The sequence below is a fragment of the Mustela putorius genome, unplaced genomic scaffold (genome assembly GCF_011764305.1).
Source record: "Mustela putorius furo isolate JIRA1106 unplaced genomic scaffold, ASM1176430v1.1 tig00000095_pilon_pilon_pilon, whole genome shotgun sequence".
Taxonomy (NCBI): Eukaryota; Metazoa; Chordata; class Mammalia; order Carnivora; family Mustelidae; genus Mustela; species Mustela putorius.
The window spans coordinates 14,047,092-14,072,409 of NW_025421280.1; the positions used below are offsets into that span (position 1 = coordinate 14,047,092).

General features: G+C 38.6%; 1 protein-coding gene across 7 annotated transcripts in view; it reads left to right on the forward strand.

The window, feature by feature from the left end:
* Positions 1-3,004: 3,004 nt before the first annotated feature.
* Positions 3,005-25,318, forward strand: part of CFAP20DC (CFAP20 domain containing) — a 249,301-nt gene continuing 226,987 nt past the window's right edge. For 2 of the 7 annotated variants that reach the window (XM_013053494.2, XM_013053495.2), the window contains exons 1-4: positions 3,007-3,403; positions 5,744-5,833; positions 8,527-8,620; positions 17,177-17,249. In XM_013053494.2, coding sequence (XP_012908948.2) covers positions 3,383-3,403; positions 5,744-5,833; positions 8,527-8,620; positions 17,177-17,249 — 278 coding nt within the window. In that variant the 5' untranslated portion in view covers positions 3,007-3,382. Of the gene's footprint in view, positions 3,404-5,743; positions 5,834-8,526; positions 8,621-9,230; positions 9,278-17,176; positions 17,250-25,318 lie in introns of those variants that run through there. The other 5 variants (XM_013053496.2, XM_013053500.2, XM_045078314.1 and 2 more) reach the window with 3 other exon arrangements.

The following is a 25,318-nucleotide window of genomic DNA, read 5'->3' on the forward strand; positions in this document are numbered from 1 at the left end:
CTTTGAAGCCCTCATGTGACTGTTGATAGGCCTCATGTTCTCACTGACTGTTGGCCAGAGACATCAGTTCCCTGCAACATGGACCTTTCTGGGGGTACTCACAATATATAGTGACTTGCTTCCTTCAAGTAAGGACAGAGTTAGGGAGAAGAAACACTGCAAGAGAGTGAAAAGCCAAGCAAGAAGGAAATCACGGTCTTTTTGTAACCTGATGTTGGAAATGACATCTCAGCACCATATTGTATTCATGAAAGTGAGTCTCTAGGTCCACTAATATATTATACATATTGTATTCATGCCCTATGTTTCCACAAAGGGCAAACATACCAGAAGGTAGGGAATCAGTGGAGGTCATTTGGGAGGCTTCTGTACCACAGGGAGTGAGGATGCCGGAGGCACTGTGGTATTAATGAGATTGGGAAAGATGGAAAAGGCCAAGGTTTAGAGAAATTATGTTTTGGACATGGTGAATTTGAAAAGACAAGGTACCTTTAATTTAGTCGACAAATACATATTTATAAAACACCTACTATGTGCCAGGCACTACTCTAGTAGTTGGGATACAATGATGAACACACAAAAAACCCTTGCCCTCATTAAATTTACCTTCCGATAGCTAAAGACAAATGATAAACACATAAACAAACAAACTCAGATAATGATAAATATAGAAAAAAATAAGAGGATAAAGAATAAACTGAAGAGGATCTTCAGTTATGGTGTTAAAACATGCTTTACAGAGACCCAAGTAGATTGCTAAAAGCCTTAGGATGTCCCCTAGATTCCTTCTGCACTCCCACTGACTTTTTGCTTCTCTTACAGTATTTATCTAAAACTACTTTGTATTGGAGTCCAAGTCACCCTTTACGTTAGGCCAAAAAAATGTGACCTCCATGATGTCTACCATGCACCTTTTAGAACCTGTGAATGTTTCCTTATTTGGAAAAAGGGTCTGGCAGGTGTTACTAAGTTAAGGATCTTGCAATAAAGTGATAATCATGAATTATTCAAGTGGGCCCTAAATGCCATCACAGTAGTCCTTGTAACAGACACTGAGAGAAGACACAGGATGAAGCAGGGTGGCCATGGAGGCAGACATCGGAGAGATGCAGTCACAAGTCAAGGAATGCCAAAAGCCACAAGAAGCTGGAAGAGGCAGAGCAGATTTTCCTCCAAAGATCCCCAAAGGAGTGTCACCATGCTGACACCCTGATTTTGGACTTCTGGCCTCCAGAACTGTGGGAGAATAAATTTGTTGTGTTAAGCCACCCCGTTTCTGGTAACTTGTTACAACAGCCACAGGAGACTAATAGACCCTTCCAGTGTTATTCCCTACCACTGGATTCATGGGATTTATCACAAGCTGTAATTATTTATTCACTTGTTTATTGTGTCCCACTCCTACTAATGTGGAAGCTCCATGAAGAGGGGGCCTTCCTTGTACATCTAGCTCTTGGCATAATGTCTAGAATATATTACATCCCTAGGAATTATTTGCTAAATGAGTGAATGCATAAATGTCCCCCAGTAGATAAGTCTTACAAGACAAGAGACCATGTCTATTGGCCATAATTCCTGAAGCCTCCAGCAAAGAGTCTAACCAAAAACTGTTGTTGAACTACCTTTGAGCTCTAGAAATCAGGGATCCTGGATATTATACTACAATTTACAGTTAAGCAACAACCTCACCTCTACCTTTGTAAACATCTGGTATTAAACTTAGTGTTCAAGTAAGTTTGTTCCTTATCAGCTTTTCTTTTCTTAGCCCTGATAAGGGCAGGTTCAGATACCATTCATTTTCTCATGATGTACATGATCCACAATGGTTGGCATATTGTAGGGGACACAAACATTTAAGACTTCTCGATGAATTCAAATATCAGGCTCAATCATAACAACACATCCTTGAGTAAATTTCTTTTTTTTTTTTTTAAGACTTTATTTATTTATTTGACAGAGAGAGATCACAAGTAGACAGAGGGGCAGGCGGAGAGAGAAGCAGACTCCCTGCTGAGCAGAGAGCCCTATGCGGGGCTCGATCCCAGGACTGTGAGATCATGACCTGAGCTGAAGGCAGCGGCTTAATCCACTGAGCCACCCAGGCGCCCCTCCTTGAGTAAATTTCTAATCAATTCTGAAATGAAATATTCTCAACTGAAAGGAGACTAATCCTTACCCTCACATGGCTGTGAACCTGTGAACCACTTGGCCTGTAGTAGGGGCTCCTTGAGTGGTACCTGGTTATTCATAACGCTGACCATTCACCTAACTCAGCCTTGAGTACAGCATTAGACAAGAGCTCTAAACCAGCTCCATCACTTATGGCCATGGGACCTTGGACAAGCTATTTTACCTTTCTGAGCCAAAAAGCAATAATAATACCTACCCTCTAAGAGTGGTTCTGACATAGAAACTACATGAAGTAACCAAATAGTTAAATTTAGGACACTGCCTGGCTCGGTAATGTATGTAGTTATTTTAAGCAAAAAAAAAAACAAAAAAAAACAAAAAAAACTTTGGATTTTGAACATGTGCAATAAATACTCCTGCTTCAGTGGGCCTTCTGAAACAAAGAATGGGACTAACTGACTCTATTATTGCCTCAACGAAACCGAGTTTGGAAAACTTTTGAACCAAAGGCCATGCGAGGGTTCCATGATTCCGTGCCTCTTTCCTTCAGCAACCTACCCGCTTTCAGTGTTTACACTGAAGAGAGACCAAACCGACGTGACAGGTTCTCCAGAAGAGTCCAGCATCTGTGGTAGCTCTTAAACCATGCTCATTTCACGCTTTTTCGCAAACAGAGGTCACGACCTTATAGAACGCGGGTCACAGGTTGAGCGGTCCAGCGTCTCCACAAGACACCTTGAGTTGCCTGGGCAACGCTGACGTCATCGCGTAGTCGCATTTGTTCGTCGGCGAGAAGCCCAAATTGCTCAAAGCGCAGGCGCCTCGTGGGAGCCAATGGGTGCGGCCCGAACGCCGGCGCCGCCGGGCCCCGCCCCTTTCCGATCGAATTCGGGGGCGGGGCGGCAGCGGGAGCGCGCCCGTCTTTCCCGGGCGACCGGGCGGTTTTCCGTGGCTCTGTGGCTGGGCGCCCCGTTACGTAGGTTACGCATACAGTCACTCCCGAAGGGCCATCCGGAGCCCGCCCAGGTAGCTGCGCCCTCCCAGTACCCGGTCACCCCGAAAGCGGGGGCCGCGATGGTACCGGGCGGGGGCTCGACGTGGAGCTGACTGGGGGCTGAGAAGAGTCGGGGCGACGCACGAAGCCCTTCCCTGCCGTCGGGGCTCCCGCCCGCAGATTTCCAGCCGTCAGGGTCACGCCTCTCTCTGGACACCCTGAACACCGTGTCCCCCAAGCCCCAGGCCCCCTGCGGGAATGTTCAAAAATGAGTACCAGGTAACCCGAATCGGCGCTCCAACCTATCTAAAGCATACTCCTCTTGGGTGAAGTAGTTCGTGTTGGGGGTGAGGACAAAGCTCCCTCCCCACTCCCCCTTAACACGTTTTTTTTTGTTGTTGTTGTTCCCCCTCTCCCCCCGGGTGAGAAAGAAGCTCTAGATTAGTGGTCTTGACCCCAAAAGAAAAAAGGGGTAAGCATCCGCAGTTTGGGCGTATGATTTGGCTTTTGTTCAATCTCCAACTCAGTTCTTTTCAAGGTGTATGGATTGCCTGCAACTCTGATTAAAATGCAGATCTTAAACCCCAGCTCGGACCTTCTGGATCAGAATCTTGAGCGCAGGGCCCGTAAATCTTGAGTTTTAACAAGTTACTTGGGTACTCACCATTGATGCACACTGATGTCTCAGAAGCTGTTGAGAATAGAGTGAATGAGTGAATACATGAGCGGGTTAAACCAAGAAAGAAAATAAGGATTTTGGCTACGTGCTATTTTCTTTTCCCCTAAATCTGGGGTCAGTGATTTCTCAAACACTGGGGGCACGTTAGGATCTCTTGGGGGTTCTTGTGAAAATGCAGATTTTCTGACTCTCATTCTAGTGAATAAGAGTATCTGTAAAAACTTCCCCCAGTTGATTCTGATGCACATGGTCCAAAGATCACAATGGGGAAACTGCTTCTGGGTCTTCCTCCATCACCTTGAGTATCTCAGTGTCTTCAAAACATGGCTTGCTCTCCTCACCTCGCTGGACGCACTGCTCCTTTTTTCACCGTAGTCTCCTTCCCTTCCTTCCTACTTCTACCTGAGGTTACATTCTCTGTTTACAATTGTCCCCTTGCTGGCACAGCCCTCCATTGATTACCTGTTTGTGGCCTCTACCTATTCATCAAATGCTACTTGCCTTCACGAGTGTCCTCCAAGTAGTCTGCTGTTCTCTTTCTTCTACTCCCATTTGATATCATTAGTGTTAGAACAATTTAAGAGACTTTTCCTCTCAATTTTTGTTTTTACTAAAAAGTATATGCCCACAATGGAAAATTAAGAAAACAGGAGAAAGCAGAAGGAAGAGGGGGTGGATATTTCACCAGGTACAAGGATTTTTCTCTTTAAAAACAAAACAAAACAAAAACTGCCTCAAATTTAAAAATTTTATTGATATGGCCTAATCCCAGAAGCTATAGTAATTTATAGTAATTCTTAACCACACACAGTTTGCACATAATTGCACAGTTGCACATAATGTTAAAGCTCAGAAGCAAAAATATCTTTATATTATTGAGAAAAGTTAAAAGCTGGAAATCTTTACAAAAATCAGACAGATTTGCCCATGTGTGGCTTATAATTAAAATAGGCCATAAAAGAAAATCATATTTCATCTTCATTTCAGATTCTCAATTTTTTGCAGTTAACTCTTCCTCAGAGATAATCACCTTAATTCCTTTTTTTGATAATTAAAGCTTATGGATATTCAGTAATGTGTTTAGTACTTTTATGTAAACATGGCCCTGCATGTTCTCAGGTTTACAATAGGGAACACATAGCACGTCTATACAAATGATTCTCTATTTTTCTTATTTTCTTATACAAATTTTATAGATTTCCATATCAATTTATATTAGCTATATAAAAAGATGGGAATGCTTAGAATAAGAATCATACTCCCAAACCCATTCAGTCCCAAGCTTTTTTATTAACCAGTACCAAAATACTCAATTTGCCCTTTTTTAAATTTAATCATTGCTGGCACTATTGAGTCCTTGCTATGTACAAGGTATTGTGCTTGATGGTTTATGTTTACTATCCTGTCTAATCCAACAGCCCATTTTAGAGATGGAGCATCAAGAGATTAAATAACTCTCAAGGTCAGGTAGTTAATAAATGTCAAAGCTGGTATGGGAGTTTGGGTCAGTATGACTGGGAAGCTTGTAGCCACAGATAACTTACCAGAATTTATTAACCTGGCTCTAGAGTTGAGTTTAAACGTTTTAGTCAGAGATGAATAGAATGTTTTATAAGCATGATTTATACATGGCAAGTAAACGAACCCCAGATCGAGAGACTGTAGGGTTTGTATGGCACAATTTGATGTTTATCATTCTTTAAAAAAAAAAAAAAATTTCCTTAAATCATTTATCCAAGGTGACCCAAATCAGAGTGGTTGTGGCTTAAGTACAATCAAGGTATGCTATAGCAGTTAATAACAGGGATAATGTTTCCTCCTAGATCTATTTAACAGGCAGATGCCAGGAACAGTGGTTATACACTGTGTGGTGGATCACATTTCCTTTTTAGCATTGTCTTTCACTTTAATTTAAACATGTTGTTGTTTTTGTTTTCCAGGGAGGTGCATTCGTTGAAATCTTTAGTGCCCAGGGCAAAAATCCTGGAGCAAAATGGAAGATCGTTGGCAGTCCGTCTGTGATTTGGAAAGTAAGTGTTTGAAGTTAGAGCCACTAAAATCTTAGAAAGAAAGGAGAATTAAGGTTATAAGAAAAAGGTTTTGCTGAGGTTTCAGAACTCTTGTTACTGTTAATTCAAAAACCCTTTCATGACCCTGTTGGCTACAGCTCTCCCAGAAACCACTCCTCTGTCGTTTGAAGACTTTGGCATACATCTCATAACCCTTCTCTGTAGGCCAAGTTCAGCTGTTACTTTAGGGGACTTCAGTGTTTGTGAGGAAAATCTCCAGACCCTGTGCTTCTCAATTTCTTGATTTCTTCATCACTAATGACCTCTTCCACTCTCTGTCAGTCCCCATTCCCACTGTCACATCCTGTACCTTACCACAGTAAACTGGAGGGCGTCTGAAATGGCTAAGTAAGACCTTGAGACATCCCTCTCTGACCCCAAGCTTCAGTTCTTAGTTTCATTGTATTTATTCTTCAGCCTAATTGAGACCTTTTAGGCCACTGGCCTTTCTGCTTCCCCGGTGCTTAGTTTCATTTAGGCATGTATTTCTCTGTCTTCATTTCCTCTCCTCTCCAGCCCAGAATCCAGAGTCTGATTTCAGTCACTTCCCAGACAAAAGCTTGAATGCCCTTGCTCTTTGACTTTCATCATGCTGGCCTCGCAAAGGCCAACCGTTTCTGAATAACCAGTCCTCTGTCTTTTCTGAGCGGGGTTCTGAGCCCCTCTAACTTTGGAGAAAAAAAAAATTGATAACCTCTTAGATTAATAATACTATAAGTTCAACCTGAACAGCCTGGAAAGTTCTCCTCTTATGTTCTCTTAGTCTCTCAAACGGTTATTTCTCCATTATCTTCAGGTTTTCAACCCCCAACTCTAACCCCACCCTCAGTCCACAACCAGGACAGGCCCTCTTACTGACTCACCAGAAGACCTTATGCCCCATTTCATGGGGAAAACTAATGCCATCAAATAGAAACTACCTCAGCCTGCTGCCACCAGACTAAAAACGTATATCTATCCCTATCCCCTTTCTCTTTCACTCCTCTCCTATTCAACTGGGAGAAAAACGCCTTTCTATGGACATTGTTTTATAGGTAACTTTTTAAAGCTACTGTTAACTGAGTGCTTACTGTTTGCCAAGCCCAGATTTAGTATCTTAACATATATTTATACAGTAGTTTCGTGTAATCGGTACTTTATGCCAATTTTCTGGGTGCTAAAACTGAGACCATGGGGAGAGTAAACAGCTTGCTTGAAATTATACAGCTTCCTGTGAATGAGAGATCAGTGATGCTGGGAGGGTATAGAGCAGGGAGCATACTTAAGGCTTCCCCAGGGAAATGACATTGGATCTCTAAGAGCTAACCGTGCACTCTGTGGGGCTGGTGGAAGCAAGAGAGTTTTAGGCAGAAGGAAAAGCACATACAAATTCCTTGTGCAGGAGAGAGCTTAGAATTTTTAAGAACTTGAAGAAGGCTACTAAGGCCAGAATACAGAGGAAAAAAAGAGAGTGCCAGGTAGGAGACTGAAGTTTGCAAAACCACATAGCAGCCAGAGTAGGTGAGGGTTTATGGACCATGTGTTTGATTTGAGTAAGCTGTTGAAAGGTTTTAAGTATATGACCAACTTGTGTATAGATGAAATAATATAGTCAGTCTGTGTGTGTTCGTTTCAAATACAGGAGAGATGCTGTTGTGATGGATATAATACAGATTTATTTGAATGCTATTTAATGCTTAGCAGTCTTAGTTACAATATATTTCTTAACAAATACAGAAAAGAAAATTGGGAGGATCTGTGAAATATTATAATGGGTCTTTATTGGGAATTTGCTTCAAGATGAGAAAATAACCATCTATATTACCACTTTGAGTTATGTAAATCAGACTGTCACATATAAGAAGGCTTTTTATTTTCAGGTTCGGTTTCGTTCTGTTTATGTTTCTCCTACCACAGTTTTTTTTTGTTTGTTTGTCTGTTTTTTTATTTTTTTAAGATTTTATTTATTTATTTGACAGAGAGAGAGAGCGCGCATGCACACAAGCAGGGGGTATAGCAGAGGGAGAGGGAGAAGCATGGCTTTTGACGCAGGGCTTGATCCCAGTACCCTGAGATCATGACCTGAGCTGAAGAAAGACACTTAACCAACTGAGTCACGCAGGCGCCCCTCTCCTACCATAGTTTTTTAAAGTCATCTTAATTGTAACACTTTAATTAGTACAGATTTTTAGTAGGTGATATACCGAACTTCAGGTTGAGCACTAGGGAAATAAGGCAATGATTAATTCCATTTGAGCCATGGCCAGACACCGAGGAACTTATGAACTAGATACAACGTAGGTTAGGTGATTTTGTATACGATAATATGGAGTGGTGTTCAGCCTGTGCTGTTAGACAGGGATACGTAAAAGAGAGGAAGGGTAACTATATTCTGAAAACTCTAAATTAGTAGCTTTGGAATCCCTGAAACTAGGAAATTTCTTATTATTTGGAGGAAGAGTTTCTTGATACGATAGAGGATTTGTCAAGTGACATACAAGAGCTTCTGTATTCCAATTCCCAGCAGTTTTCAGGGTAAGAGTATCATCAAGGCCCAACTTCTAAGTCATTTGAATCTGGGACTTTTTTCCCCTGTGGATTTGCAGCTCCAGTTTTATGATAGAAGCCAAATAAAATATGTTCCAATTATCATTGTTTTTATTTTTGTTCTACAGGAGTTTGATAAAGAAGTTAAAAGTTTTGTGTTTGTCCTGGAAGGCAGCAGCCAGACAAACAAAATTCAGTTACCAAAGGAGAATAAGCAAATCCGTAAGTAAGATTTTTTTATATTGAAGTTTAACATTTGACTTTTAAATTATACTTTTAGGGCTACCACACAGACATTAGTTTGACTTTTACTGGCATCTGTTAACCTAAAGTAGTAGGTCTGTTTTTAATTTAGAATCTAACCTTATGCCAGATTTCATGTATACATAAATATTATATATATATATTAAGTTACATATATATATTTTTGATTCACTGTTGATTCGTAACCTAGAAGTATTTTTTAAAGATTTTTATTTATTTATTTAGAGACTGAGAACGAGAGCACACAAGCAGGGGCAAAGGGAGGGGGGAGAGAGAATCCCAAGCTGACTCTGCATTGAGCACACAGTCCCATATGGGACTTGATCCCACAACCTTGAGACCCAATCCCACAGCCCCTGGACCATGACCCAAGTTGAAATCAAGAGTTGGAGGCTTAACTGACTGAGCCACCCAGCCACCGCTAGAAGTATTTTTAAGATTTATATTATTTGGTAGCCATTGATTATCATAGTAATGGTATTAATTGAGTAATTACTGTGTTCCTTCTGACTTCCCTAGCATTTTACATTTATTAACTCTTTTAATCCTGATAGTAGTTCTTTTGCAGTGAACACACTGAGATTGGTTCTTCATCAAGAAATCAGATAATTAAGGGTAAGCTTTGAAATAAACCCAGGACTTCCTAAGTTATAGGGAAAATCTGAGAAAAAAGTTGTGTGACATACTACAGAAGGCTCTACTTAGTGATACATCAACTTATATCTTTCAAGAATATTAATACCTAATAAATATAAATACAAATATGTGTTTCAACAAAAACTCAAAAAGAGTAGATTTTCAATTCTTTCTTTCTTTGGAAATTAGGACCATCATTTTAAAGCAGAAGGAACCTTGAAAAATCACCTGGACTTACAATCAGAAGCCCAGTTATTGGCAGAAATGAGGTTAAGATTCAAGACTCTATCACCAGATTAGGCTATGCGTAAACTGATGGCAATTGAAGATACATAATTTTTCAAAATGATTCATCCAATTTTCATCAACTTTATCCTATGTATTAACTACAGATTTCAAGTGATTTATTAAAAATTAGCAGCCAGTTAGTTTTTATGTTGGTCATTTACTTATTTCTTCTTTTACTAATTAAGAACATTTATTGAACACATACAGCATACCCTGTACTATGAAAAGACCTGTTCTTGGTAGCTGATTTTCTCATTTTAATTCAGTTTTCTAAACTTTCACAGGCTTTGCTTTATCTCCCACTTAAAGCTACTGCATACATATTATAGATTTCTTTTTTTTTATAGTTTTAACTTTTTTTTTTTAATTTTTTATAAACATATAATTTTATCCCCAGGGGTACAGGTCTGTGAATCACCAGGTTTACACACTTCACAGCACTCACCAAAGCACATACCCTCCCCAATGTCCATAATCCCACCCCCTTCTCCCAAACCCCCCTCCCCCCAGCAACCCTCAGTTTGTTTTGTGAGATTAAGAGTCACTTATGGTTTGTCTCCCTCCCAAGCCCATCTTGTTTCATTGATTCTTCTCCTACCCACTTAAGCCCCCATGTTGCATCACCGCTTCCTCATATCAGGGAGAAGATTTTGTTTATTTGTCTCAGAGAGAGAGCTTGGGCGTGCACAAGCAGGGGGAGTGGCCCTCAGGGCAGGCAGAGGAAGAAGCTGGCTCCCTGCTGAGCGAGGAGCCTGGTGTGGGACTTGATCCTAAGACCCTGGGATCATAATCTAAATGGAAAGCAGGCACTTAACTCCCTGAGCCACCCAGGCATCCCCATGTTATAGATTTCTAAGATGTAAACTGAGCCATGGAGATTATAGATTGAAGATGATTAATTTTTAAATGGTTTGCCAGTGTTTCTAAAATAAGAAACAAAACCTCAAAGAGAAGGGTTACTCTTGGTTGAAATCATTATTAACTTACTACCATTTTTAAAAATGATTTCCTCATAGTTCCTTTTTTTTTTTTTTTTTTAAGAATTTCATTTATTTATTTGACAGAGATCATGAGCAGGCAGAGAGAGGGAGAGAAGCAGTCTCCCCGCTGAGCAGAGAGCCCAATGCGGGGCTCAGTCTCAGATCATAAGATCATGACCTGAGCCGAAGGCAGAGGCTTAACCCACTGAGCCACCCAGGCCCCCCCCTCTCATAGTTACTTTTAAACAGAGTTTTTTTTTTTTAATTTCCACAAAAATTTGTATACTTGTAAATGAGGTGAACTAAGATGAGCCAGAGAAATGTATCTAAAATTGTAGGTTGTTCTTGTTATAGGAGACATGGTCCATCTGTTTTAAGGACATTGCCTTTGTGAGATCGATACATCTGATTTGCAGGAACGTGGCTTTGTTCTAAACCAGTGTTCTCTTGTTGGCTTATCCTTCTATGCAATGCCCTTAGCATCTATTCACATAATCAGGTTACTGATAAAATCAAGCCTTTCTCAGTTGGATTTGAGAAAGATTTCTCCTCTACCAAAGACTCGGTGACTAAAGACAAGTTCCCTTTTCCTACATTTATCTGAGTTTTTTTTAAGACATAAAACAAGCTTAATGTGTTATAATTGCTTTGTAAAAGGAAAAATGATAGTTTTAATTGGAAGAAACAGAAGAATCTTTTAATGTGTTTCTTGTACAATGCCCTGTAATTAAAAATTAATCTGGCTCTTCAGCAGCGTGTGTGGTACTGTAACAAATGAAACAGTTTATAGAGTGTGCCCTGTACTATGCCTTTAAGATTAATTATTTGTAATTTTTGATAACAGAACTTTATAGCTATTTTCACTTGTATAAAATGACCTTCTGTGTGAAGTTGTTGTTAAATTAAATGGCATGTCTTGAGTAGAGAATTGGTTTTCCATTAACATTTCTTAATTTAGTTCAGTTACCATTATATATTCCTATTTAAGAGTAAACATCTACTTTTATTTATGCAAACTTAAAATGAGCTACCCCATATATATTTCCCACTATATTAGGTACTTAGGAAAAAAGCTTAATGATGAAAATAAATATTTTTAACTTTTCATTTTAAATAATGCTATTTCTGAGTTCTATTTGAGCATCTCTAAATGTCAAGAGTTTTGTTTTTTTTCATAGCATTTAATCAAATAAAGGAAAGTGTGATATTGATAATCAGATTGTGCAATTCTCTAGTGCAAGAATCTTGCACCATCCACTCTGTACCCCTAACTTAGTATATCATATGTAGTATATCAAATAAGTTTGTTAACTTTGCCCCAGGAAGAAACTCACAATTTGGGTTATAATTTCTAATTGTAACCAGTTCGTGTTCATAACCAGATTTGAGTAAATGATTAGCCAACTAAGTAAAGAAATCTGTGATGCTCTTCATCCTGGATGGTGCTGTGGAGCTGCCTATATGAGATGCAGCAGAGTCACACACAGACATCTGTCCTTTGGTTGGTCTGCCCCAGGACTTAATCTTTTTGAGGCCTTTATTTGAAACCTTTGTTTTGTCTGGCAGTGGCATCCAAATCTTATGGTGTGTCTCTTGGGATCAGTATCCCTGAAGACTTTTGTTTATCTAAGTTTCAGCTGATCTGGAGGATGAGGATGATGTCATCTTTATAAGGTTCCCCCCCACCAACCTACTCCCACCCCTACTTTGGTGGTATGCTTAAAATAAATGTCATTATGACTTACTTTGTTTAAAACTCTTCAGTGGTCTTGAACTCCCCGCTCTATTGATAGTGCTCTTGCCAGGGTCACTAGTGATCTCTGTATTCCTGAATCCAGTGGGTAATTCTCAGCCCTCATCTTGCTTGATGTATCAGCAGCAATTGACAAGTTGGCACCCTCCTCCTGCGAATATTTTCTTTACTCATCTTTTTTTTTTTTCTTTACTCATCTTCCAGGGTGTCCATTATCTGGGTTTTCTTTCCACTTCACTGGTCTTCTTTTTTAGTTTGCTTTCATGGTTCTTCCTCTCCCCAGCCCAGCTTCATGTTGCAGTGCCTGTAGACCTGACCCTTGACACTCTGTCTACCTCTAATTACTACTTTGTTTGTCAGTGCTAGTCTCATGTTGTAAAAACCATCCCTGTCTTACTCCAGCTTGAATTTATTTCCAAATCATACTTCTCCCTCAAACTCCAGACTTGTATCTTCAGTTCCTTAGATGACATTTCTGTTTGGACAGCTTTATCTTACAAATCATTCCTGTTGCTACAGATAGCCACATCTCTGTTGTTAGCAACCTGTCTTTCCAGTAGCTCTGACAAAAAAACTTCAGTCAGTCTGATTTTTTCTCTCTTCATTCAGTTCATTAGGAAGATCTTGTTGGTTCTGTCTTCAGCTTTGACTTTGAGTCTGACTACGACTTTTTGTCTCCTCCAGTGGTACCATTTCTCATGCTTGGAATATCTCCTGCATTCATCTTCTCATTCCGCGCCCATCCCCATTTTTTAACTTGTTTCCCTACCATTTGTTGTCAGTTTCACAGCTAGAGTAATACTTATACAAATGTGAGGCTCTCCACTACTGAAAATGTCCCATCTCTGAGTGAAAACCAAAGATCTGTAGGACCCTACAGTATCTGGTACTGTCTTTTTTTTTATTTTAAGATTTTATTTATTTATTTGACAGAGAGAGATCACAAGTAGGCAGAGAGGCAGGCAGAGAGAGCGGAAGAAGCAGGCTCCCTGCCGAGCAGAGAGCCTGATGTGGGACTCGATCCCAGGACGCTAAAATCATGACCTGAATGGAAGACAGAGGCTTAATCCACTGAGTCACCCAGGCACCCATCTGGTACCCTCTTAATTCTCTGACCTTATTTCTTGTTGCTCTTGCTTTTGTTCTCTCTGTTGCGACCATATGGGTCTTCTTGCTGTTTTCAAACGTAGCCTGGTGCTCTGTCACCTTTGCACCTATGCATAAGCTGGTAACCCTCTGCCCAGAACTTTCTTTTCCCTAATAGCTGCATGGCTCACCATCTCCTCTTCTTTAGGCCTTTACTACAGTGTCATCTTCTCAATGACAGCCCACCCCACCCTATAATTTATAGCACTTCCACACTCTTGATCCCTTTTACCTTTCTCTATTTTTTCCATGTACTTGCCATCATTTAACATGTTATTTGTTTCTTAGGGTTTGTTTTTTTCTATTGTTTTTTTTCTCACTATTGCTAGAGGTAAGCACCTCCAGCACAGAAATTTAGTCTATTTTGTTCACCTAGTAGTGTCTGACACATAGTAGACATTCAGTAAATCTTTGTGGAATAAGTTAATGAATGTATGAGTGGATTCCTATTGATCTTAGGATGACCTATATCCTTCGCATGGCCTTCACGGCCCTGGATGATTGAGATCTAGCTATTTGCCAGAATTACCTCCTGCTGCTTTTCCCTTTCTGTGTCTTTTACCAGCCCTTTATGTCTTTATAGATTCATCTGCTCCTCTGTGGCTTTTTTCATCACACGATGGAATATCACCTCTTCCTATAATATTTGTTCCTCCATCTCCCTCACCCACTCAACCCCTATTCTTTCTTCCCAGCTGAATTCCAGTGTTATTTCTGCCAGAAAACCCTCACTCATCATCCTCTTCCCTCCAGCGACCCAGGATTATACACTTTCATTGCACCCTGACCTTTTCTTTCCTGGAACTAGAATATCGGTTCTAAAAGAATAGAGACAGTATTTGTGTTATTCACTACAGACACATCCACATTGAGTCTGGCATGTAGTAGATGCTCATTAAGTCTTTTGTTGAATGATAGATCTAATTTAATCCATACAAATAATCCTGTGAGGTATATATCTAATTTGTCAGCTCAGTTTTACATATGAAAGGAAAAGAGCCCAGAGAAGTCTTCTTATTTGCTCGAGGAATGTGGAATGATCCAGAATAGAGGCATGCCTGTTTCCTGCCTTCTGGGTGGAAGTGGGAGAGGTACAATTCAGTGTGCTGTTTGTGCCAGGACTGCACTAGGAACCAGGAAGTAGCTTCAGTCATGACATGGCAGAGCACTTGTAAAGGATGACTGTGTTGTGTTCTTGTTCCAAACTCATGGACAATGAGACAAACACTTGTGAGGAGTACGTGTGGTATACAACTGTCACTGGCTGTAATGAAGCAAGTATAAAACCACTGTTTAAAAACCTAATGGTGTTTTACCAGTTAAATGTGTTCTAAAATATTCAAAGAAAAGAAGGACCTGACCTTTTAAAAATAGAGGTAGTTTATCTCAGCAGAGAATAGATTATGAAACTTCAGGAACCTGTATATTTCAGTAAAAAAATGAAATTTTTATGAATTTATATACTTGATGGGCATTTTTGACTAATAGTAGTCACATTCAGCATTTCTTAGGGATTTTCAATATAATGTAGCCAAGAAGAGTCAGTTTAAATTTACTAGGCCATTGGAAAAAAGTATTACTGTAGAGTTTATTTAGCATTTCTGACACATAGGATCAGTGTATGTCAAATGTTATTAAAGTACTTTTTTCTTTGTTGAATCATCACCATATGGTATTGTCATACTTCTTTTACTCTTAGAAGTGAAGCCTTTTGGACACCAAGGCTTCTGTATGTGAGAAAGTTGAATTACAAAGCTTTCTTTTTTTGAGGGCAAGTGTCTTTCATATCTAAAAATGTTCATAGGAAAATGCCCTGTATGTGTAGCATAGTTCATTGTTCTTGAAAAAAATTGGGCCGATTCAATGAGATTTGTGATACAATTTAAGGAACTTTGTAAATTCATTTATCCAGGTGCTGTCTAAGCTCTGTATTACAGAGGCCATTGTGCAATGGAAAAACGCCATAGGGCCAATCAGTGGAAGATGCGGGAGAGAGATTAATTAATGATGATGTATTCAAGTTAGCCTCATTTTGATATCTCATTTCGATTTTGTAGTCCAGAACTCAGATGCCTCGCTGGCTTTTCCCATAAATATGGTAAAATCCCATTCCTAGGATGTTTACAAAGGTCAAAGCCTGTTATTTCTTATTTCCATTATATTACTACTCTATGTATGGCTCTCTGGAGCAGTTTGTAAGCTTAGCATTATAATTAAAAACTTATCTTTGTATGTTGGATTTAAAAGATACTGGGCAGGGGCACCTGGGTGGCTCCATGGGTTAAAGCCTCTGCCTTCGGCTCAGGTCATAATCTCAGGGTTCTGGGATCAAGTCCCACATCTGGCTCTCTGCTTAGCAGGGAGCCTGCTTCCCTTCCTCTTTCTCTCTGACCTCCTCTCTGTCTGCTTGTAATCTCTGTCAAATAAATAAATAAAATCTTTAAAAATAAATAAATAAAAATAAATAAAAGATACTGAGCAGACTCGACCAAATATGTTTATTTTGTAGGAGCTAAATTTTGGGTAAAATGTGGGAACTAATTAAGTTGTTCAGGAATATTGCAAAACAGTTTAGCAAAGGAGTTATAAACCAGAACATACATCCAGATTATCCAAACATGTGTTGTTAAAAAACACAACAAACAAACACACACACATGTATTATCGCTTTGAAATAGATAAATTTGTTAAGTCTACTGAATTGGAATAAACAAAATAATATGCCTTTTAGATGAATTGCCTTCTTTTATCCAAGTGTTGCCCCATATTGTTAGATTTCTAGGATAGATTCACAGATAAGTTAGAACATTTCTATTTCCTACAGAAGTCCCACATGAGGAATTAAGTTCCTAAAAGCCATGTTTTAGGAGGAAGTGATTCTAAAACATCCAATAAGAACATCATAATTGAGAGAGCAAGCAAAAGTTCAAAACCTAAGAGAAAAGGAATTAAGTGAATGGGTTTGAAAAGGTAATATAAAATCAATTGATTTTCAAAGCAGTTGTAGACTTCAGCCATCGAAAGTGCCATAGGGGTTGGTTTTTCTTCAAATATTTTTAATTCAGATGAAAATGGTGATGGGGAATGAAAGTGATCAGTTTGGGTTTGTGAGCACTGAACTAATTAGAAGTATGTTAAATTAACAAAAGGCATTATAAATGAAAATATGTTCCTCCATCCATCTCAACTGTGGACACATTTAAAACCATATGAACCAGATATGGCTCATCAAACCTTCAGTTGTAGTTGTCATAAATAGAATTGTTTCTCTTGATCTATTGTTTTTTATTAAGTTCTTTAGTACAATTAAAACTGTCAGCAGATAAAAATAAATGCCACATGTTTTTATGGTTGCCTTGATGTGAATCTGTAGTTCAGTTTTATAGGTTTCTATTGAATGTGTACATTCTCTTGCAACCTAATAAAAATGGTAAGTAAAAAATTACTATTTTTTAAAATTCATAAAAGTTTCACCAAGCCCACAGATGGGACCTTAAGAGGCAACATTTGTTGTTATAGTTTGATTTGGTTTTCATCAGCTTTTTTGCTTTTATAATGAAGTTGTAACTCATGGGCAGTGCTATTACAAATCTACTATATTATTGAAGTGCTAGAAGCTTCAGGTTGTTGATGGTGCGTGATTGTGTTGGTTTATATGCACATATAAGTGGTTTGGACATATGAATGTATATTTTCCCCCTCTCATTCCAGTTGGACTGATCCAGAGGTTTCTCGTACTTCAGATTTACATACCCCTGGGACAAGACTTCTCCACTGAGTTGCTGTAAGATATACAGAACTTTTTTCAATGTTTTATGTGTATTAGACATTTGATCAATTGAAACAGTATAGACAGTCATTAATTACAAGTGGCAGTTTTTGCATTAAAGAGCAGTGACTTATCAAGTTGACATGAAGTAATTAAACTAATTTAATCGTATTTCTCAGATATCATTATAGTCTGGCATTTCCCCAGGGGAAGAAGGCAAATTTCATCTGTTTAAGAAAATACCAAAGGGTTATGGATTTGACAATAAACAGCCTATAACATGCAGAAACAAATAATCTAAAAATTTAAGATTTTTATTCAAATGAGGGGCAGTTTTGTACTCTCTGCTATTGTAAACCACATTTGGATTAAAATTGATCAAAATACCTCATCTTAAAGTTATTTACTTTAGCTTAGAAATATCAGCTGACACATGGATGGCTTAGAATGTATTTGTTTTAAATAGCCTTGCTGTGAACAGATTGTTTAGCAAAAAATGAGAATATACAACTTTAACTCAATTGGGCTGTCTGTTGTCTGAGATGATTGTGAGAATGAAAATAAGATTTGATTTATACACTCATATAAAATGGAATCTTGCTTAAGATTTCATTAATACATTTGCACTTTTAATAACATTAGATTTAAGGTATGCTCTTTTCTCATTTTTCTTTGTAATTAATAGCTGTTCAGGGCCTAAGCTTAGTCTTTTATTTTCCCTGCTGGAATAAATGGCTTTTCCTATTAATGAAGTTAATTTTGCACTAGTCGCATTGGTGCAAACTGAGAGGAAGGAAGAACTTTCTTAGTAAAATGAGAAAAACATAAATTTGAGGTTATTCTTTTGTCTTTGTTTATATACATTAAATTATTAGTGATTAGTATGTATGTTGGGAAAAATATGAATTTAGATAATAACATGATCTTGTTTTCTTAGTTGATAAAGGATAGATGGAACAATATATACCTTCGTTTTATTCAACTTTAAACCACAGTAAACTTCCAGGGTTTTCTGGAAGTTTATCATCTGCCATGGTTATCATGATTCTTTAAAACAGTTCTTACAGTAACAGCACCAACATGCTATTTGAAGCTCTTATGTATCTTTCCCTGGTTCTGTAGAAAAAGCATTGTCAAGACTGTAAAGGCATTCCAAAGGTGTGGAGAATACCACATAAAGCTCTATTTCCAATGTAGGGGAAAGTGGTTCCTACCAAATGAAAGGAGGCAAATTGTATTTTATTTTTAAGCTTATTAAGTTCCTTATATAGAAATCCAGTGCAGTGCCTTTCCTTCTGATCTCTACCACCTGTGCTTTGAGATTCTTCGGAAGCTGTGGCAGGGGCACTCGCAGTTGGCTTTCTGATCAAAGCTGTGCAGGACGCTTGGCTTAACCTTGGAGCAGACTCTCACTGAGGAGCATTCTTCGCCTATGCAAAATCAAGCTTTATTTGTGCCCCCAAATACTTGAGCTTATCACCCTAGCCTAAGCAAGATACTGTTTTAACTAAGTTAGTAATAACTAAATCTTTAATTATTGAGAAATTGACAGGTATGTTAGTATGTTAGGTTTAACTTTGTCTCAGCGAGAGAGTAGCTGCTCTAAGTAAGCCTGACTACACCTTCATTACCCTATTATTAATGAACATCTTGGCCAACTTAAGGATGGAAAAACATTTTCACGGGTGATGGGATTACTTACTAGATTTTGAATTCACTGGACTGTAATCATAGATTCTCTTCTGCTCTATGGACAAGCATTTGGATTTTTCCGGTGGCTTTAGATTTATAGTTTTAGGAAAATAAATGTCTTATGGACAAAAGATCAAAATTATTAAATAACTGGCATTCTCTGTCCTGACCTTGTGAATTTAGCAGATTATAAGGAAATATGTTGACTCTGCATTTGAATTTGCTGCTAATAGATAATCAAGATATTTTGCCATTTTAAGAAGTAATGGCAGAGACCATATTTTTACAAGAAAGAACATAGAAAAATGAGCATAGACTGTCTTTCTAACTATAGCTTTTTTTTTTTTTTCTTAAATGAAAGGACTTTCTTTCAACACCCTTAGTGTTTTACTATATTTCTAGCAGCATAGCTCCAGGCTATTTGAAATAATACATTTCCCTAATAAGCTTGGAAAGTCTTATAGCAGAAAGATATCTGGCTTCTAAAATATTGCATTGTCAGAATGGGAGAGGCATTTTGTTTCACAAAGATATGATAATGCATCAAGAGGTTTTCATAAGCTGAGTCTTGCCAGCTACATTATGAATGTAATCATCGTTTCTTCAGTATCTTCCCGTGTCTCTCACATCCACTAGATGGTGATACTGCTCAGGGGAGGTCATCATCTGTGGGTTCATGGATGCCTTGGTACCAGCAGCAGCCCTGCCTGAGGAATCCTCCAGTCAGTCCACAAATTACTGAATCCCTGTTCCTATCAGGCAGCGGTTTAGGGGTGGGAGGTCAATACACATTAAACGTGTACACTTTTTCCTACTCCCACTTCTTCCCTCCTGGTCCCAGACTGCTATTGCATCGCCCCTCAGCTGCTGTTGAGCATCCCCGTGGATTTCCCAGATTCTCCTGTCTTTTTTCTTTTTTTTTTTTTTCAAAGATTTTATTTATTTATTTGACAGAGAGAAATCACAAGTAGATGGAGAGGCAGGCAGAGAGAGAGAGAGAGGGAAAGAGAGAGGGAAGCAGGCTCCCTGCTGAGCAGAGAGCCCGATGCGGGACTCGATCCCAGGACCCTGAGATCATGACCTGAGCCGAAGGCAGCGGCTTAACCCACTGAACCACCCAGGCGCCCCTCCTGTCTTTTTTCAATGCTGTCCCCACACTGTAGCTGGCGCGATCTTTCTAAAAACCAACTGGAATTCCCATTGTATCGAGGATAAACTCTCTCCAGTTCTTGATGGTCCTGTGTCTGTCCCCTCTTCCTTCTCATCTCATACCTTTCTGCCCTGAGCTCACCATTTGTCAGCCAGACTGGTGCCTTTTTGGCCTTACTGGCCTTACTGGCTTTCCCTTTCTCACATACCAGATGAAGTCTTTTCTTAGGGTCCTATGCACAAGTGGTTTATATCCCCATTTCTTTGCCTTGCGAATTCCTACTCAGTCTTCTCATCTCAGTTTATGTGTCCTTTCTTCAAATAGGCCTTTTTGGATTTTGCCTTACTAAATGAGTTTCATCTTTTATGCTCTTTTCTAGCACCCTGTTCTTTTTCCTTCTTTATGGCTATACCAGTTTATAATTCTGTGCACTTGGTTATCTGTCTTTGGGGGTAGATTTTGAGTTCCACGAAGATGGGGACCCATGGGTTCTGGTCACATGATATGCCAGGACTAGGAACCTAACAGATGCCCGGCACAAAAGCTCTGATGTGAGTGAAGAGGCAGTGGGGACAAATGGACTGAAATGAATGAACAGGACCCAATCTGTGTCCTTACAAGAGTTTATTCAGAAAGTGAAAGATCAGTTAAAAGGCAATTTAAATACATCTTTTTTTTTTTAAAGATTTTATTTATTTATTTGACAGAGATCACAAGTAGGCACAGAGAGAGAGAGAGAGGGAAGAAGCAGGCTCCCCACTGAGCAGAGAGCCCGATGCGGGGCTGGATCCCAGGACCCTGGGATCATGACCTGAGCCAAAGGCAGAGGTTTTAACCCACTGAGCCACCCAGGCGCCCCTAAATATATCTCGATAAATGTTGTGATGACATAAAAGCAGGACCTGTAGGTGACATGGGAAGTATTAGGTGGAAGTAAGAGCATAATCTTGGGCCTGGACAGATCCACTGTCAAGTCCTGGTTTATCTCTCTGTGACTTTGGGCCAGTTACTTAACTCTCCTCACCCATGGGATGAGAGTTATAATATCTACTTCACAGATGCGTCATAAGAAGTAAATGAGAAAATTAACATAAAGTAACAATGGTTACTATATACTATACTATATATATATATATATAGCATATATATATATATACTATATACTGGACATTGTCCCAAACGCTTTGTTTTAGTTGAATTAATCCTCAGAATGAACGTATATAGTAGTCATAATCACTGCCTCTGTTTTACCATTAAGGAAACTCAAGTCTGGAAAGATTAAGGAATTTGCCACAGGTTATAGACCGACTAACTCTTAGAGCTAGAATTCAGGGACACCTGGGTGGCTTAGTCAGTTAAGCCTCTGCCTTCCGCTAAGGTCCTGATCCCTGGGTCCCAGAGTCTAGTCCCACATCAGGCTCCAGGGAGCCTTCTTCTCCATTTGCCTGTCACTTCCCCTGCTTATGCTTTCTCTCTCCCTCTCTCTGACAAATAAATCATAAAAAATAAAATCTTAAAAAAAAAAATAGAGCTAGAATTCAGACTTAGAGTTTAAATGCGGGACCTGTGCTCTGCACTCTGCACCACCATGCCGTGCTGTCGTACTTGAAAATACCATTATTTTTCTATAGTACACATTGTTTTTCTATACAAACTGTACATACATACATATGTAGTAGGGATATTTTATTTGAATCCTGTATAAGACAAAAGTGCTAAGCTTTCTGTGTCTTCCTGTAATAAACATAGTGCTATCATTAGAGTTCTGGGAGGGGAAAGGTCTTTCATTCTAGATGTTGCTCTTTATTCAGAGCTTCATAACCTGACCAGCAATTATCCAAACACATTACATTTTGGGTGTAGAGAAAAGGCAGTGTTTACCGTGCTAATGCATAATGTATTAGCAATAAAGTAACACAGTTCTCTCTTACTTCTCTTCTGGTGTCAGCCCACAAAATAAAATCCCCTCCCTTACTTTTTAAAAAATAAACTCTTTTTGACTTACTTCTTAGCATTAGCACTTTTCATTTCCAAAGTATGTTAGTGTACCTATATCTCACTATTTAACCTGAAGTTAAATGATTTAGTAAACAACAGATTTTTGAGAATTCTTTCCTTTTGTGATCTCTTCCGTGCATGGCAGTGGGAAGCCAGCGGCTCCCTTGTGTGGGTTGTTAGGTGTTTCAGAGCCTGGGGGCAGACATCTGGTGCACGGGAGGAACACCACGAACCTGAGCTCTTGGAAAAGAACCAACTGCATCTTGAAATAGAAATCCATTTTGCTATATTTGATGCTGTCAGTCACATTAAATGATTTTGGAATATTATATTTTTTGACAGGAATTGCATTCATTTTACTGAATATTGTTGAGCTGCATTAATTCCTTTCTCTATCCTGATTTTGTCATTATTTCAATGAATTCTGAGAGGCATTTTATACTGTTAATGCCTCTAGTGAATTGACATTATTTTTCTCATTTTCACTCATCTCAACCAGTGCCTTTTCAGGAGATGGGATGAAAGCACTATGAAGTTGGTGGTGGGCATCATGTGCTATTTGGAGAGGTGGGGGATGCTTAGCCTGCAGGTCTTGGGAAATATTATTGCCAGAAGGTTTCGCATTTTGAGCCTTTAGGTATTTGGAGTACTGCTTTCATTTGGAATCTCATGAGGTAAATTCTTAAAAACAACAACAACAAAATACCTGCTGATCCTTTATGATGTCTTCATTGCAGTATTCTGAATTTGAATTTATATCTGAGTAGAATTTAATGATTTTTAACCTAGAATTCCATCTGAGAATGCTCATTCCAGAATTTTTCTCTCATCCTTTTGCTGTATCCCCTAGTTATATGCCTTTGGGCCAGGCACTTAACTTCTGTCTCAATTTCCTCTTCAGTAAATGGTAATGTGAGTTTTTTTCTTTTGTTTTAATTGTCAGAGTTAATCTGTGATGTTGGTTTTTTTCCTAAGAAATACTAGGAAGTCCATGTGGATCTTAAAGTTTCCTCTTTCGTTTCTGTAAAAGGGAAAATTGAAACATACCCATCCCACAAAACAAAGCTTTAGCCTCAAGGTAATTTAATAAAAGTTTTCCCTGTATCAACCTTTTCTGTATTGCTGCTAGTGAGCTAGACAAAGAAGTCAAAAGAGAAGTTTAATAGAAGTTTTAGGCCCTTCTACCCTATTGAGTTTTGTCTTGTCTCTTCTTGAGTAACATTGGGGACGGTAGACTTCTCTGAAATTTTATACCAAGTAAAGGAAATATGGTCTCCAGCCACAGACCTGTTCTTTTCACATGGCATCCGTCTTCTTCAGCCACTTTAAAGCCACCAGGGTTGAAAGAATACCTAAATTTTATACCTTTACATTAGAATGACACTGGCAAAAGCTTTTGAGATTATATCCATTTAACCAAGCACAAATAACTCTTCCTGTGGAAAATAGATGTTTTTGTTTTTTTTGGTCATTTTGATCCCTTTCTTTGGAGAAAAGAACGGTTTCTATATATCTCTTTAGTAATGTGTAAAAACAATGTTATCCAAGAGCCAAGTATTCTATTATCCAATAAAATATTTTATGTCACATCTCTAAACTGTGTCTTTAGAACCTGGCAAAAATGGCCAGGTGTTGCTCTTTCTCAAACTAGTAGGAGTATCGAGTACTAAAGTGGTCATGACATTGCAAGTTTCATTAACATTTTGAATGTAGCTCATGGCTAATTCCAACTTCTATTTTTTCTTTTTAAAATCATCAGTATTTAAATCTCATTATTTTAATTATATCCAATTAAATGTACTTGCATAATCAGTATATTTTGTTACATGCATTAGTAAGGAGAGCACTTTAAGATGCTTTGCATAGTGTCTTTCATAATATATTAAATTTGCATGCCTTAAAATAGGTTCTATGTAGGAGATTTAGATAACACATGTGATAGGTATATAAATCAGATGCCATATTCCTTATCTATTAAATAAGTGTTTTTTGAGAAATCTTTTTTTTCTGGTTATTAGTTTGGTTCATTTTACTTTTCTAAATTATCTTGACAGTACTCTTTAGATAACCTAGATACATTCTGAAAGCTAAAACACAATACTAGCAAAAGAAAAATTGCACTTATGTAAATATTAGGAAGTATTCTTACACTAATTAATTTATTATGCAAAATCCTAATTAAAGGTCATATACTTGTTACAGTGCTCTGCAGTTAAATTATTGCCCTAAACACCGTCAGGGCATAAGTCAAAGTCCTGTGATGGGTCAGCTTGCAGAGTCCTGGGAGTCACTGGTTTTGCCCTGGGCAAGATGCTGAGCTGTGTCACAGCCTTATTTGTACAATGGGGGAGATATTCATACCTATTTATTGAGTAATTACAAGGATTAAATTCATAATGCCAAATGGTAACTGAATAGTTAATTCATAATTTTTATATCTCTAAGTGCTAAAATATTTAATTTTTAGATTGTTCTTCTAAAACATTTTTTAAAAGATTTTTTAAAATTTATTTGAGAGAGATAGAGGGAGAAAAATGAGCTGGTGAAGGGGCAGAGGGAGAAGTGGGCTCCACATGTGGCTTGGTCCCAAAACCCTGGGATCGTAATCTGACCCGAAGGCAGACGTTTTGAAACAAGTTGGGCGTGCCTCTTCTCCCTGTGAAGTTTTCATGGTACTAGTCCCTGAAGAGAGATGGGAAAGCTTTTTTTGACTACTGACTCATGCAGGTATTCCATCTGGAAGAAAGTGATCAACATGAAGATGAAAAGAAGAGTCTCCCATCTGTTGGTTATGGATGCTGGCGGTTTATTTGAAAGACAACTGCAGGAGCTCCCAGCTTAGGGCATTGGTTTGAAGGGACTTACAGGTGACCAGGCCAAGTGCAGAACCAACCACAGATAGACAGGAAGGTTCATCAGTGAATAAACAGGCCCTGGGAGACATAGATAAAGCACATAGATTTCCAGTGTTTAAGGTATAAGATGTAGGCTTTTGCTGTTTACTACAGCCTGTGTTCTCCTTCACTAACAGGGATGATTAAAGATAACTCATAGCAAATCCCATATCTTCCAAATGCTCTTACTTCTTTAATATGGCAGAGTTGGAAAGATAGGTTTCTTCAGTGCCATTGATATATAGCTCACTTTTTATTGTCAGAAGAAATGTTTCATCTGGTTTGTTTCTCTTTCCTTCTCACTGTATTTTTTTTTTTAAAGATGTATTTATTTGAGAGAGAGAGAGAGC